General features: G+C 33.8%; 1 protein-coding gene, 1 long non-coding RNA gene and 1 other non-coding gene across 4 annotated transcripts; 2 read left to right on the top strand and 1 right to left on the bottom strand.

Moving 5' to 3' along the window:
- Positions 1-1,674: 1,674 nt before the first annotated feature.
- On the top strand, positions 1,675-12,817 carry LOC129751053 (uncharacterized). 2 transcript variants are annotated; one of them, XR_008738582.1, is made up of 9 exons: positions 1,675-8,958; positions 9,962-10,009; positions 10,347-10,591; positions 10,769-10,820; positions 11,221-11,379; positions 11,652-11,760; positions 11,947-12,004; positions 12,353-12,401; positions 12,703-12,817. It is a non-coding gene; the product is annotated as an uncharacterized LOC129751053 (long non-coding RNA). The 2 variants fall into 2 exon arrangements; XR_008738581.1 differs by having other exon boundaries at positions 1,684-10,009.
- Positions 12,206-12,276, top strand: LOC129758846 (small nucleolar RNA U18). Its single transcript, XR_008740087.1, has one exon. It is a non-coding gene; the product is annotated as a small nucleolar RNA U18 (small nucleolar RNA).
- Positions 12,753-13,453, bottom strand: LOC129751052 (cyclin-dependent kinases regulatory subunit-like). Its single transcript, XM_055746316.1, has 2 exons — positions 13,169-13,453; positions 12,753-13,100 (listed from the first exon to the last, which is right to left on the bottom strand). The coding sequence occupies exons 1-2, from the start codon at positions 13,340-13,342 to the stop codon at positions 12,969-12,971; spliced, it is 306 nt and encodes a 101-aa protein (XP_055602291.1). The 5' UTR covers positions 13,343-13,453; the 3' UTR covers positions 12,753-12,968.
- Positions 13,454-15,953: the final 2,500 nt, after the last annotated feature.

The raw sequence follows: 15,953 nt of genomic DNA, 5'->3' as shown, positions 1-15,953 counted from the left end.
GTAAACCGATTCAGTCTTACGACTTAAGCTTTGTAGTGGTACTGATACTATTGCTTGATATGAACTCGAAAATTTTCTGCGAAGAAACTCTTAGAACTTTCAAACGGTTAATCGTCTTCAATTTGACCTTTATTTAATAACAATTCACTTTTACCTTTTCCATTCGGAAATTATTTTCAAGCATTTTAAAGTGCATCGGCCACAACTTAGAGTGGCAGTCTACACAGTGAACATTCGTTAGTTTCTTACCAAAAGTTTGGTATTTGTTACCGAACAACTGTTTTTTTTTATCGGAAAACCAAGAATTTTGAACATAAAATATAAACAATCAGTTCATGGCGAGCTGTTAGAAAAGCATGGAACTTCTAAATTTCCCAGTAACTGTGAACACGAAGATTGATCAAGGAATTGTACATTTTCTGTTAGTTAATGAAACTTTTGGCAAAGGCATTTGTTTCACGCGATAGATAATACCTATCTATCAATTCCCGTTCTTTCGTGTGTCCAATCCATGATATTATCTCGAGGGTTCCATTATTGGTACTCGGCAATCTATGTTGGGTTGCTTTCATTAAAGCTTATTTGTACAAAGGTTAATAATCTAATGATTACAAAAGCTATTCGAATAATGGGTGGTATGAAAAAAACTTAGTAATTGCTTTTGCTAAACTGAATCGAGCAGTCGAGCAGTCGCTTAAAGCAATTGCTTCGGTTGTTATGAATAAAGTTTTTTTGACAGCTGTTTTCTCAGTCAGGAGCTTTTACTTTTAGAACAAGCTAGTTTGGTATGAATAAAGCTCAAATCTGAAGCAATTGCTCGACAAATCTCATAGCAATTGCTCTATTTTCTAAGCATGCTCGGTAGCAGACTTTTCCAATAAAAATTTCTTTAATAACGTCATGAACTTATCAAATTAGCAATATTTCACTTCAAAACAATTCAAAAAGGTATTTTCAACATGGATAAAGAAAAGTCGAAGTGATAACCCAACTTTTTTCATATTCCTGTCGTTGTATAAATTCGTCTTCGTCTTTCGTCATTCGTCTAAGATGACAATAAACAAATCAATTAGTAAATATTTGAAATAAAAAAAAAAATCCGGCTATAGTGGAAGAAGTCCCAATTGGCTCAAAGTAAGAAATAAATTGTAATAATTTAAAACATTATACAGATCTCTCATTTTTATATATTTTTTTATAATCCTAAGATTTAAAAAAAATCTAAATTAAAATGCGCGCCTTTTGCCTATTTTTTTTATACATCGGATTATCCCGATCCGAATACATGTGGGAGAGCTTATGATAAATTTTAAAATTAGGCCATTTTTTGTTTGTCAATATTCGAATATGTATTCATTTTTCTTTAAACATCAACATACTAGCACGCATTAATAAAAAAAATACGGTCGTTCTTACACCCACCACCCGCTTCGTCGACTTCAAGGCTACTTTTGCCGTACTTTTCAATTTTCTGATCGTCTTCTTTCATTTTACTTTAGAAAACTTCAGATTCTGTTGGTTGGATAGCTCTATTTTTCGAAGCAAAAGCTATGTTCTAAGACTTTAGTACACATCCGCTAAGCAAATGTTTATTCATACCAAACTAAGCAAATGCTTTGGACTTTTGCTTTGATTGATTTCGAGCTAAGTAAAAGCTACCGAAGCAATTGCTAAACCTTATTCATACCACTAAATGTTGCTACAAACAATTGAACGGGGACAGCTTTTTGATCATCTAAACAAAAATATCTTACAGTCTTCAATCGGTTTTGCAAACATGGTAATCTCTGAAACAGCAATAAAATTAAAAATACCTTTAACCGGATTTGTTTATGGACACACAGCATCGTCATCGAGTATGTGCGAACAAGAAACAAACGTCCACCCCTAACACCATATTCGGCGGAACTGATCCACCAGGAAACGAGAAAAAACTCCGAAATATCACACCAATTAACTTCACGATATGTCACTACGAGTATGTTTTACTTAATTTTTTATGCTATTTGTGGATTGGGAGGGGTCTAACTTTGTTGGATGAAATTTGATAGAATCTCGATAAAAAATGAGACCCATTCTCATACCGTCACGCGTTTGAAATTATTTTGTTTCCATTTACATATTTATATACTAACGGCGCGTTCGTAAATTGATTTTTTGGGTGATGCATCGAATTTTTTGGTAGATGTCAAATCACCTTCCAATGCTTTTGCATACAGTTTGTTTGATTTACGAACGCCAGCATCGATAGAAAAAATCACTTCGATAGAATAAATCAATTTACGAACACGCCGTAATTATCAAATTATGCAATCTTTTTCTATACCGAGTTCAAAAGAGAAACAATAAAAAAAACAGGTCGAGTTCGTCATTCTTGTATTTTCAAAACATGTTGAAATCGCTTTCTGGCCAATTGCGGTTGTAACATAGTTTCTGAGAAGAACGGATGATCGATTAGACTAGGGGTATATGTAGATCAGTGTGTTTTTCTTTAAACAATGTTCTCTGAATAACTGTCTGAATCTTTCGAGAAAATTTTTGTACAACTGAACAAAACCAACTTTTAGTTATACCCATTCTACGTAATCAAATAGAACTCATATAAAATGAGGTTTGAATGATAGCCAAAAGCTATGTTAATGTATGTACCTATGTCTGCTTTTCACATGCACCAGATTGATTTATTATTTGACCAACTGGTTTTCGAAGTTTGAAAAAAATAACAGAAAATACAGGTTCATTTATGTATTCCTTCACCCGTCGCAAGCACTATGTGAACATTCATAAATGTCATTTCGAATGGATGTGTCTGCTAAAGTAGGACATTGACTGTTTTATTATTACTTTACTTACTCTTTTTTTTATTGCTAGTCTATTATCTTTATCTTTATTAGATGGATAAAGCCCGTATTAAAGTTTTGATCCCTCTCTAATGCGATTAAAAAAAAACTCATCATTTGCAACAACAGATTACAATTCTAATCTAAGTGATACATCGAGTTCCTAAAATTTGCACACATTACAATCTAAAAAGTCGTAAAACTTAAAATTACAAAAGAACTCTACGGAATCTACATTTAAGTGTGAATCGGGAAAATGAAATTCTGATGAAACGCGTTAAATTATTCTTATGAGTGCAATATGGATGAAAACATAATGAAAAAGGATTGAAAGACAGTTCTTATTATAAATATCAACGCGTTTGACTTGATGTCTTCATAAGAATACATTGATTAAGGGGAAATTTTGTTTATAAAAATGAATCCATGAGGTGAAATGAATTTTTACAACTACAAGATATATTTTGGAACGTCCTGCTTATCCATGATAATATGTCAAAACATTTTCCATAACAAAATATGATGCTGAACTGTGTTATCTTTACTAAGTTAATGAACTTTATTGTAACCAATGTGATGAGAGAAGAGTGGGTTATCAGCATCAGGAGCACATCTCAGCTTTGGAGCTCTAGAATATTTTTGATTGTCTTGATTTACATTCTTTGGAATATTTAATTAACTTTTTTTTATACTTGTCTATAACCGCATTAAACATGCCGCAGCTAGAATGATCGGGTATGGGAAATTTTACTTTGGCAAACATTAAACTGATGACCATCTTCTATTTCAACATACTCGTATGACATATTCAGATTGAAGTGATATAATCGGAGTTCGCATTAACTTATCCAAGACGCATCTTCTTACGACCACATACTTGGAAATGTTTTCACATTTCTATTGGTTTTGAATAGACAATCGCGAACGACGACTTCGAAACTAATACTCACCTTGAAATCTTCCAAAAGTCCGTAACTCAAAACCGAAGAAATTCTTCGAAGAAAGTTTCCGGGTTTTGAAAGGAAAGTTACTTCTCAATATCTCTCTCATTCGTGAAAATAGCAAACAATCAACTCTAATCCACTTTTGTTCAAGTTCACTCGTTCCCTTTAAAACTTTAATCATAAATATCGTTTATCCAATTGAACTGTGATTCCTATTAGGAGGTACGTGACTATGGCCACGGTCAGGATAATAACCAGCGACAGTCACGCTTCAACAACGACAACAACCAGCAGCAGCAACAGCAGCAGAATCAAAATCAGGGTGGCGGACCTGGAGGCCCCGGCGGAAACAACCAGCAACAGCGCCCGTTCGGCAATAACCGTGGTGGCAACTGGATGAACAACAACAATGACCGTCGCAACAACGACGAATTCCAGAGTAAGCGAAGACGCTTCTAAGCGCTGCCGTTAAATAATGACGCTGCCGCTTACTTAGAAATTACTTCAAGTTTTAAAAAACATCAGCCCTCATGCACTGCTACCGAACGATTTCGGATAGAAGCTGGAAAGCCCTACCAGGACTATTGCGGGGTTCAACAAATCTGACAAACTTATTTATATACACATAAATGATAAGCAGCAAAGATGGATATTCTCAGCAATGAGATATGTTGGGTAGCAAACACGCATTTTCAGCTCTTGACTTTGCAATGATCTCTACAGCGTGTATACCCACCCACACATGGAATGAAAAGGCTGCTCTTATGAACAAAACAACAAAATTAAACAAGATTATTTCCTCCAAAGGATCAATACGCAGACGCACTCAGCTTCGCTCCGCCACTACCGGTACAATGCACCAATTGTATCTATTCTTCAAGTTATCGCGGGATGCGAAACCTGTTCCGTCGACGTGTTCCAATTGATCACCATCGTTTCGTGTATTTCTTCTATTTAGTTTTGCAAATTTTGCAACTCGTCAGCATTATTCCACCCCCAACGATTTAATGACTCAGTAATGTTTTATCATTTTTATCGTTTTACTTGGAAAAAATATAATTTGAGATCGGAAGCACCGATGCCTTGGAAACGGTTTTAACGCCAACAACTTCATTTTTTTTCGATTAAGAAATAATTTAAACTACGGGGAAACATTTCAACTCACAATGAACCACAATCGATTTTAAATGTGTAATAGGGCTCCATAGAGTGCTTAACAATCACTGTAACTGTAGTAATTTATGGGAAAAGTGAAGAGTTCACTTTTGGAAAAATGGTTAGCAAGTCTAGTTTGTCGGCTAATTCGGTCTTGCTACTTCTTAAAATTGAATAAACTTGAAAAACAACAACTAACACTGATAATGAATAAACAGAACTAATCTCAAATCATACAGCAAAAAAAAAACATAAACTGAAAACTGCAAGTTAATTTGATCTACACTTGAAAAACATTTTATGCAATTCTTAAACAGTAGGGACAGAATTCATGTGACTCAGTTAGTATCCATTTTGTAGTTCTTAAAGAAAAGTTTCAAAAGTATTTATTTGTAACTGGGAAAACGCTCGAGTACTGAGTGTCCCTATTTAGATCCCAATTAGGGATCCATCTTGCCCGGAGAAGAGCAAGTGGGATGAAACGAGCGTTTTCTCATGCGTTTCTCACAAGTGAACAACACAAATTAAGGGACATTTTTGATTGTTTAATATTAAACATTGTATTGTGATCTATTTCGAGCTAATCAGGCGTGGGAGCTCTTTTTTTGTTGTTGCTGGTGGGAGGTTGCAAGTATTCATTTAGCAAAAAGGTGGGCTAACGCAATCTCTTCTATCCAGCAGCAACAGTTAGCTTCGTACAAGGAAATGCCGATTTAAATAGACACAACACCACACATTAATCAAGAGTACTATTTGTAAGGCAACAAATTGATTTTTAATTTCTAGATTCTGAGAATTAACTGTAAGCTCCGAAGATTATATCTTTTGAATAAATCACTGTGTAATAGTAAGAATATAAACGGTATTCGATATAAACAATACTTCTGTTGTATTAATAGTTTTACTGTAGTCCGATGATTCTGTGGGAATTCGTGGGTGAAATTTGAAAAAAAATTCCATACAAAAACAAACATGACTTTACTTAGTTCTGAAAAAAAAAATGGCAACTTGTGTGAACTTGACGAGTTCTTGCAGCTTCACACGATATGACCCTAGAAGTATGATAATTGAATATACCAGATTGTCGTTGGCTTTGAGTCATGTTTGTTTATGTTAAGGTTTTCAGTGAACTGGTGATGCCTTGAAGGCTTCCAACGACGTAATGAGAAGATGACGTTCCTTTGAGGGTTCCTTCAATGTACGTCATATCGAGTGTCGCTTTTATGGACTGCTCTGAATTGTTCTGTCGAGCTTAAAAAGATCATTTTAGGTTTAATGTCACCAATTACTAGATAAATAGTTTTTGGAGTAAGTTTTATCCTCATGTCACACACCTTCTATTATTTCCACCGTTTCCACACTGCTGCGTTTTTTTTAGACTAACACGTGCATTAGTGTGCACGTTTTTTCTATCAAATATTTCCCAACTACGTGAAAAAACAGAATGGACAACTCCTGCAATGCAAGAGAAAAATCTTCCATCGATACGGTTCTTGTCATCGACTGTACTCTAAAGCCAACCCGAGTAAGGAAGCGTAGAAATTGCTTCCATAGAAAAAAGCCAGATAAGTTAAAACTCTTTGTGATGCACGGAGATAACCGATGCTAAAAACTAGATTTTTAGCACAAGAGAGAGAATTGTCTTCAACTAGCTCAGTTTGAGAAAAGCGCAACTCGACTGGAGATAGTGTCCTGCTCGTTACACATCAATAAGTTTATCAGCATTTTGGAGCAGAAGTCAGAAAGTCTAACCAGTCTGTAGAAATAGAGCGACACTCGTATGGTCGAAACATGGAAGAGTTAAACACGAGGAGGGAATATGCTTGGGAACAAAATATGGGTTAACTTTAGAAACAATGCGACACAACTTTTGGAAATTCATTGACTTTTTTTAAACAATCTCTCTCATTTAGAATACATAGTTGATTCAAATTTGACTTTACAAAAAACGGTAAATTTTAATGATGCCCCTCAAGTTGTGTCGTTAGTTTGTAAAAAGAAAATTGTATTTTAAATTTACTAATGAAAACAGTTTATTTTTCAGCATCTCTTCAATCAATTACTCAAAGGTTAAAAATGTTCGAATGAACGAAAATATTGGATTTGGTCTGAGTTCAACAGTTGGTTTGCATGCACCTTTTGTTTGTGTATCGTTTGATATCTGCTAGGTTTTCAAAAATTACAATAATCCGAAGCTAAGCCTTTTCTGGCTAATGGAATAGAGAATCTTATCTTATATCTGTTGTCAATTCATTTTTAGGGCTTTTGAATTGGAATGGGCTATTTTCGACATATTGGGCGATTTGAGCAATAATGAACTTACAGAGCTAAAGACGCTAAAGTTAGAAATCTGTACAAACAATTTATGTTCATCTGTTTATCATCTATCTTTATGCCATTTTCTGATGAACAAATTTCTTATTGGAAGCCATTATTAAATTAGAACGATGATTTAAGTAGGTACCTACTACCTAAATGCCATAAAAATGCCACCTTTAGCTTCTCAAATAATCGAAAGGGCAATTCATACAAAATAAACAGAATTCGAAAAAAAAACGGCAGTTCTTCACCGAATTTTGAAATATTCGGGATAGGTACTTTTATCAGTTCGGTAGTTGTTTATGACCGAGTGACTAATTATTCAAAGTGGCAAATGTTAATGCAACAAGAAACTTTCCCTGAAAAAATCTACATAAGTAACTAGTGCTCGGTATTACAAACATTAAATTAACTACCTAGTTGTTCGTTTTTTACCGAAACGATGAACTTGTATCTACTGAAAAATCGGTGATATTTACCGAACATTGGTTGGTCTTAACTTAATCAATATTCACTCAATAATGTAAACAAATCAGTTCGGAGGAATCCTACTCATGGTTTTGTTGTTTTACTTTAAGCATTTTAAGATTTTAGTTTTATATAACTGAAAGCTTATTAATGAACACCGTCAGTTCTGGTTTGATAATTCCGAAAAATAAGCTGATTTTTCACAGTCCAATAGACTAGAATTGAATCTGACTGCACATCAGTTACTTCATCAAATCCACTACGCAGCAATAATATTTCTATCAATACTTCTTTATGAAGTATTATTCTATCAAAAGCAAAACATAATAGAGTAGTAAAACACCCGTGTTCTCTGTGTTATTTCTACTGTACTGTGCATCTTTTATTTTTATGTAAAGATACTATTTGGGAAGAAAGATGTAGACCAATCATCTAAAAGTATGAATCATAAGGAATCTAGGAAGCTAACTCTTATCGCTCATTAAAAAAATTGAAAAAGTATGAATTGGGGAGAATTCTTGCAATTCAATTCTTGTCGAAATCAATTGTCAAATTTTTATTTTTGTTTTTTTTTTCGTTTTTTTTAAACAAGAATTTGAAATTATTTGAAAAAACGTGGTCGTTCGTTTTGAAATCGAACATTTTGTTAAACATTTTCATAACAAATACAGTGCTTTGAAGGAATTATAGCATAAAAGATGAAACACGAAAGATACGTGTTAATTAAGGGATAATGATTGAGGGAAAAATTGGGAATGATATGATTGGGAGAAATTGTTGCAAGAACAACTCTGCATGTGCGTGTGTTTGTTTGTTTCGTATCGTCTGAGTATGTTCACCTTGTTGATGGTGTACAACACCTTCGTTTTGGGAAGTCAGTTCGTTTTACTTTTCAGCTCTCTGATCCTTGACACATTGTATCCTCTGAGCCAAATGTGTGGGGTCCTGTTAAAAATCACCTGTGACGAACATTCCGTTCGGAAAACTTCGAATTCGGCCATTGTGTGGGGCAGAAAGTAATCTAGATCCATAACTCTTGCCATAAGAAGAAAACCAGTATTCGTGCACCGAATTTGTGACAAGTATCCTGACGGAAACCCCATTACTGTTATTTAAAAGACTGAGAACGTTTCGCTGAATGAATGCTTGTACTCAAGCGAATCACTAATGTCAACCAATCTCAACAGCCTTTGGCGAATCTTTCGATTCAAGCTCAAATCTTCAAGAAATAGGTAATTGTTCAATATTCTTTTTAATACGCTAACTTATCACTTCTCTGATCATATAATGGTTTAAATTTTTAAGCGGTTTTAGAGTGGTTATCCGACGAATGACGAATTTTTCATTAGTTGTGTATTAAAACAAAAACAGTAAATCAGTTTAGTCTATCTTTAGTTTTTTTCCTTTTTTTTTCTATTTCTTTTTTTTCTATTTTTAAAGATTTTCAAAGTGTGTGTATCTCTTCAACAGTAATTATCTGTATTTTTGTGTTCTTTTTAATTTTTTTTTTGTACATTTTTCTCTTCGAGCTCTCTGATTAAAATAGAAATAAAACAAATCAATTTTTCAAGTAATGACGCAAAAAGCATTTCTACACGTTTAACATTTGATTCACATGATATTTGTATTTAAAAGATGCGCAAGATACGTTCTGATGATTATTTTTGTGAGCACTCTTGCAACTTTGCTTTAAAGGAAACCTTTTGAAATTTAAAAAACCTTAGTCACCTGAACCTGCATATCAAACAACCCATATTTTTCCGAGAGAATCGTTGGTGCGCCAACTTCTTTTTATCTGAGAAAACACTATTTTTATTCTTTTTTATTTCGACTAAGGTTACCAACTTCGACTGAGCTTGATCCAATCGTGCAAAGCTTAATGCTTGAGTGCCACTTATTTTAAACTATCTCTCAATTTCGATCTTGCGCAAATAATAAAACATTTAATAACTTTGAACAAGCTAGGGACCCATCATGTGAAACGTTTAGGACCTTTGATTTGAGTTAGTTTTTGCGTCTATGAAACATATTTTGTGTATCTATCCAGTAATGCACTTATAATCGATTCTAGAAGAAGGCACAAGATAAAAAGCTTTGTTCGCCTTATAAATTAAAAGTGAAAGGAATTTGGAAAAATATATATTTTAAGAGACACCCACCATTATTTTTCTAACTGATCTAAGAAGAACACTACCACAATGACGAAGACACTAATCGCATATTGGTTCATTACAGGCGGAAATGTTGCTCAGGAACCTGTTCCCCAGGAAGAACTATAACAAGGTTAGTATATTTTGCTTCATTAGTCGATTTGTGATCCAGATAACGTTCTTAAAATGATATATAATTTGTCATTAAATCTAGAAGTTTAATTCAAATAATATTATTTAAAACCACAAAAACAAACTTATGTACCAAAAATAATTGTAGATTAATTGAAACTATTTAGTTGTTATCTGGAATCTTTAAGTGATGATAATAATTACCGTTTGAGCAGTCATGATAGTAACAACTAGGCTGCAAATAAACTTTTGTTTATTTGTCTGATTTAAAATTTAAATGATGAAAAATCTGTTAAATTCTAAGTCAATGTTTTAAAAGTGATTTCATCTTGTTACAGGTTTTTTGAAACCAGACGAAACATATCACCAAATCTCCGCCCAGCAAAGCAATCGTAACTACCTCAGCCGCATCGCCTCTTGTTGGCAGTAGATGACGTCGCAACAAGAACCGATCAGTGGAATAATAGCAGCGCAAGCAGACACTGGACTTCCTTTGACATTGTTTGTGGAGATGAAACTAGAGAAGACACCTCAAAAACAAGATTTTTCCTTGTAGATAGGTGGCATTGCTAAAGTTACCAAGGTGAGAATAAGCAAAGCTTCACGATTAAGAAAAAAATCTCATGATGAAAATTTTGGTCCGTGTTTATGATTTTTTTTATGATTATACAATCAACCTCTTCTGATAAACATTCGGAATATATTACAAACTCACGACATGATTGGATGAGTGCTAACATTTTGTTTCCCTTTCTTTCAGAACGATGGCTGAAGTCATTTGACAAGTACACGTGTATGAACGGAAGAAAATGGTACGTTAAGATTGTTGCAAAGAGAACAAAATGGTTTCGTTGATTTAATCCAAGTTTATTGTTAAAAAAAATTGAACGCTAGTTGGACACACTTTTATGATGATAATAATTACCGTTTGATGTGTAGAGTGATGATACTCTTTTTGGCTGCAAATAAACCCTAGGGTTTATTTGTCTGACACAAGTGGTCCATAAGTAAGATACCGAGTGATAAAATTAAATAACAATAATTTTGAGGAAATAAGTAACGAAAAATTTAAAAATGTAAATTTTTCTACTGAAGAACAATTTTGAGCTTGGAATCTTACGTAGCAAAATTATTTAACGAAGCATTTTTTATTAATGAATGAATAATGTTTTTATGTATTGTTTAAATAATAAAGTTCTTTTCTTTTTACAGGCTCAAGAAGCAAGATCTTACTCCAAGCTTCAAAGCTGCCGTCTGACTTATTAATGTACTGGTGTTCATTCCAAAACATCGGTGCAGTGCATCGTTAGGCATAAGCAAATGCCGAGGAATGATTTGATAACCTGTGGACCACGATTGGACATATTTGAGGTAACTACTAATACTAACCGTACACTTGCGTCGTTACCAGTATAAATTCTTATTTTATAAAAAAAAGTATTCAAGAACTGATAAACTTCTCAATTCTTTTAATATTCGAGTTTTTGTGATGATAATAATTACCGTTTGAGCAGTCATGATAGTAACAACTAGGCTGCAAATAAACTTTTGTTTATTTGTCTGATTAAGATACAATCACAAGAGCCCCCAACCTGTCGAATGGACAACCTTCTAATTCATTTCTATCTTCAAATTTTTTCCAGATTTATTCAATTCGATGGAAAAGTTCAAAGGTGGTGGTACACTTATGGTAGCAATCGGAAGTTTCTGAGTCGCTACCAGCCCCACAACAGACGTGCGACAACAGTTGAGGTGAGTTCATTTTTCGAGGTAGATTTTCTGGAAAAAAATTTTTCCCATGATGAAAATTTTGGTCCGTGTTTATGATATTTTTTGATTATACAATCAACCTCTTCTGATAACCGATCGAACTAATTTGTTCGTACAAGAATAATTCGAACATTGTTGCTAATATTTTGATTCCTTTTTTTACTACAGACTACTCTCTCCATGGTGCTGAACATTTGACACAAAGAGGATAAACCAATACGGTACGGTACGTGCTCTCATCAAATCCAATTCTGAAATGATAAGCAAATTTACCTTCCTATCAAACGTTTTTGTCGCTTGGTCATTAATTTATCATTTCATCAGATCAGATCCTCATTTGCGGGGTATGGATCTAAAATAAATTTTCTCAGTTTGTCTATCAGTTTAATTCGACCTTAAAACATGTTTGATATAGACTTATCCCTAATCGATGATGAAAATTTTGGTCCGTGTTTATGATTTTTTACTGATTAAACATCAATCCAATTTCTGACCCTCTTTTATCAAATACATAACTTATTTGGTATCGAAAAAAAAAAAAGATTTAGGACTTATTTATTTTTTTCGTTCCCAGGTATTGAACTGCCACACGTAAACCAGGTTATTAGCCTACAATCAACAAGGTAATTTTGTTTAAATTGACTCCAGACACTTCTCAGATACTGAATCTTACTCGAATGGATTCGACTCCATTTGACAATTTCATTTTTTTTTGCTAGAATACATTTTGCGAGTGCCTTCAGTTTCTGTTAAGTGATCCCACTGAAATCCTAAATGATGAAGCTATTTAAATTTATGTCTTCTTTTCCCGACTGAAAAGTTAATGATTGATTTTTAAAATACTGAAATTTTTCTATTCCTTCATCCTCGTTTTTTATGCAAGAGAATGTCTATTTAATTCGTTTCTTTCTTTTCCATTTACAGATGACGCGACGCACTCCTCCTTGAGGGTATCGTAAATGAAAAGCACAGTGTAAAATTTATTGAATTTTATTTATACTTTTCATTAAAAGAAAATATACATAACCAAGAAATAAAACGTTTTGACGTTCGTTATTTTAATCCGAAAGAAATTTACTTGGAAGGGGTTTCCAATTCTGTGGGCTTACTGTAACTTATATGTATTTATAAAAAAAGTGGGAAAGGATCGGTTGTTAGGGAAATCTCAAAAATTGGTACATCCTTCGTTTTTAAACTGCGGTCAGTCGCGATGCCTTCTTAGAAGGGTTGGTCCCGGAAGGTCCCGCAACGCTGTTCATCTTCCGGGGTCCGTCCGTTCGTGGTCGCCGGAACAGAAGGATGTGTGGCTCCGGAGCATGCATCTTTTGAGGAAGAATAAATTTATCTTTATTATAGAATCATCCCGATAACCACGGATAACGTCTCTTACCATGTACATAACCCAACCAGGCGATTGTTGAACGCCCAGATTGCGCCATTCCGTTTCGGTCATCAAGTGGGATTTAGGAACGTTCCGAGCGAGGTCCTGCGGGAGTATTACATGGCGATACTCGTATACATCGTCGTAGTACTTCTCCGAGTACTGGATTTGATCGGAAGGCATGTTGAAGCGGTCTTGTAACAATTAAAAATCACGAAAACAATTTTGTAACTTTTTGCACGAGCACACGAAAAATTAGTTTTGTTTACATTTTCTTTCAACTCCGACAAATATGGCATGCGCATGCATGCTCTCAGAGGTGCCAGGTGTCCTGACTTATCAGGATATGTCCTGATTTTCGAGAGCCCGTCCTGATTTTTCAAAAACTCGTGAATAATTGTCCTGATTTCTGAAAGATTGTCTTAAAACGTCCGGATTTTCAAAAAAGGATCACAATCATATTCTAATTTGTATTTAAATGAGGAGAATAAAAAAAAGTTTGAAAATTTTAAAACAATAAATCCGATGGTATATCAGATTCAGATGATATATTTGAATGGTGTTTTTCCTAGCCTATCAAGACGCTGTTCACTTCTGCTGCATAAATTAAGGCATCTACTGCACCTATATTTCGCTTTATATATGAAATCTAATCGAAGCTGCGTAAATACTATTTCCATCAATCTGAAAAGAATGATTTGAAATTTGTTCCGGCCCAAAATCCTTTTCCAAGTATTGTTACATGAGATTTCGTCAATGATTGATGATTATTTTTTCTTAATAGATTTACAACTGAAAATCTCAATTCTCGCGTGAGCTTTCATCACGTCGTATGAAACAAAATGTAAGCAAACAGTTTTATTACGGAAAAAATACAAAAACTGACAAAACTAGACGCAATTTTTTTAGAATTAGAATATTTTTAGCCTGGACAACATATTCTATATGTAAAATACAAATTTGAAAGTTGTTCTGATAACTTTTTCAGCAGTTTTATGATGTGATTTTTTACGAGGCAATCAAAGCTCACGCGGAGAATAATTCTTATGCAATAATAATTATTATGCAATTTCTATATCACCATTGGAGATTTTTTTCAGTGTTTCATTGTGAACTCCGACAAACGGTTTACGCTCAGCAGAGGTGCCAGGTTGTTTTGTCAAAAATCAGAACACCGTGAAAAAAAAGTCAGGTATTTCGGGACATCACTAAATTGATAAAAATAACATGCAGTTCTGCTTAAATTGCATAACTAAAGGCGAAAGATAGATACGTAAGACGCTTTGAATCATGCAACTGAAGTGAGAATAACCTTGGATGGCCGGCAGTTGATATCGAAAAACACCATTTAAATATAATTTGAACCGAAGATTATCATTGCTTAAACTGGTTCAACTATTTTATTAAAGATTTGTTTGATGTTCTTATAATTTAACAATAAATTTAATAATAAATTAGATACTTTTAAAAAATCAGTACAAATCAGGACATTTTAAGGGCCATTTTCAAAAAATCAGACATTCAAGCATTTTTGAAGAATCAGTATTTACAGTACATATTTAGTACATGCACACAAGCAAAAACGCCATAAACAGTACATTAGAAAAAAAAATTAAAAATTGTAAAGACAACGTCGTTTATTCAAAAACCATGATGTTTAAGGTTATTCAGATACCGCCAATTTGTTGCAAGATAGATGACTTACCTGACAAATACTTAGAATTTTAATTTGGGTTATTCAAATTTTTCGATTAAATGCTGAGAAAGCGCACCAAAGTTGATAAAAAACTGCATTTCAAAAATAATTTTATTTATAGAGGTGTATTTTTTTTATTCTTTAAAAACAATATTGCTGATTCGTACTCGTGAATCCACTGGTATCCATCCTTTTAAACATTCAACAAAAGAAGTAAAACTGAAGTGTTGTGCAACGAATACAGAAGTTGGATCTCTTGTATTTATAAGTATACAATATTTATGTATCGGAAGAAAAAAGTTAATTTCTATGAGAAGTTTTATTAATTTTCTTTTAAAAAAAGGGTACATTTCGTAAAATTTCACAAAATGAAGAGTTCGCTCATTTCTCGATCGAAAAAGAGTACATGTACGTATGATAACCAGCTACTGTATAGGTACTGTACGGTGTATTCATCAATAAAACTTCACTGCTTCATCATGTGATTCTACCCACCGTAGCTCAACACTATCTATTAATATTGGTGTTCCACAAGGATCTGTTTTAGGACCACTATTTTTTATTATCTACCTCAGCGATATGGCTCTTTTACCTTCAAAAGGAGAGTTAAGACTCTTTGCTGATGACTCATCGACTTTTTACCATAGTGATAGTCATACTACCAACGATTTAAATGTATGCAGCGACCTGACTCTGCTAAGTGATTACTTCCGTATTAATAAACTGACACTTAATCTTGACAAATCCAACATATTAAATTTCAAATCTAGTTTTCGTTCTTTGTCGAATTCCTTACTTACTACCAAATCCACATTTCCAAGTGTTAAAGTTGTCAAAGAATGTAAATACCTTGGTATTATTCTCGATGAACATTTAAGTTGGAACCAACATATTAGTCACTTATTATCAAAATTAAATAGAGTTACGGGCATTGTATGTGAAATTAGAAGAAGAGTACCAACTGATGTATTAATAGCAATTTATCATTCACTTTTTCATTCGTTACTGACATACTTGGTGTCAACCTGGGGCAATGCATGCAATAGTCAGATCAACAAAGTCCAAATCACACAGAACAGAATCCTACGCCTTATATAC

Source organism: Uranotaenia lowii, chromosome 3, assembly GCF_029784155.1.
Source record: "Uranotaenia lowii strain MFRU-FL chromosome 3, ASM2978415v1, whole genome shotgun sequence".
In the NCBI taxonomy this organism is placed as follows: Eukaryota; Metazoa; Arthropoda; class Insecta; order Diptera; family Culicidae; genus Uranotaenia; species Uranotaenia lowii.
The sequence above is the reverse complement of the archived record's forward strand: the minus strand, read 5'-3'. Positions and strand labels throughout refer to the sequence as shown.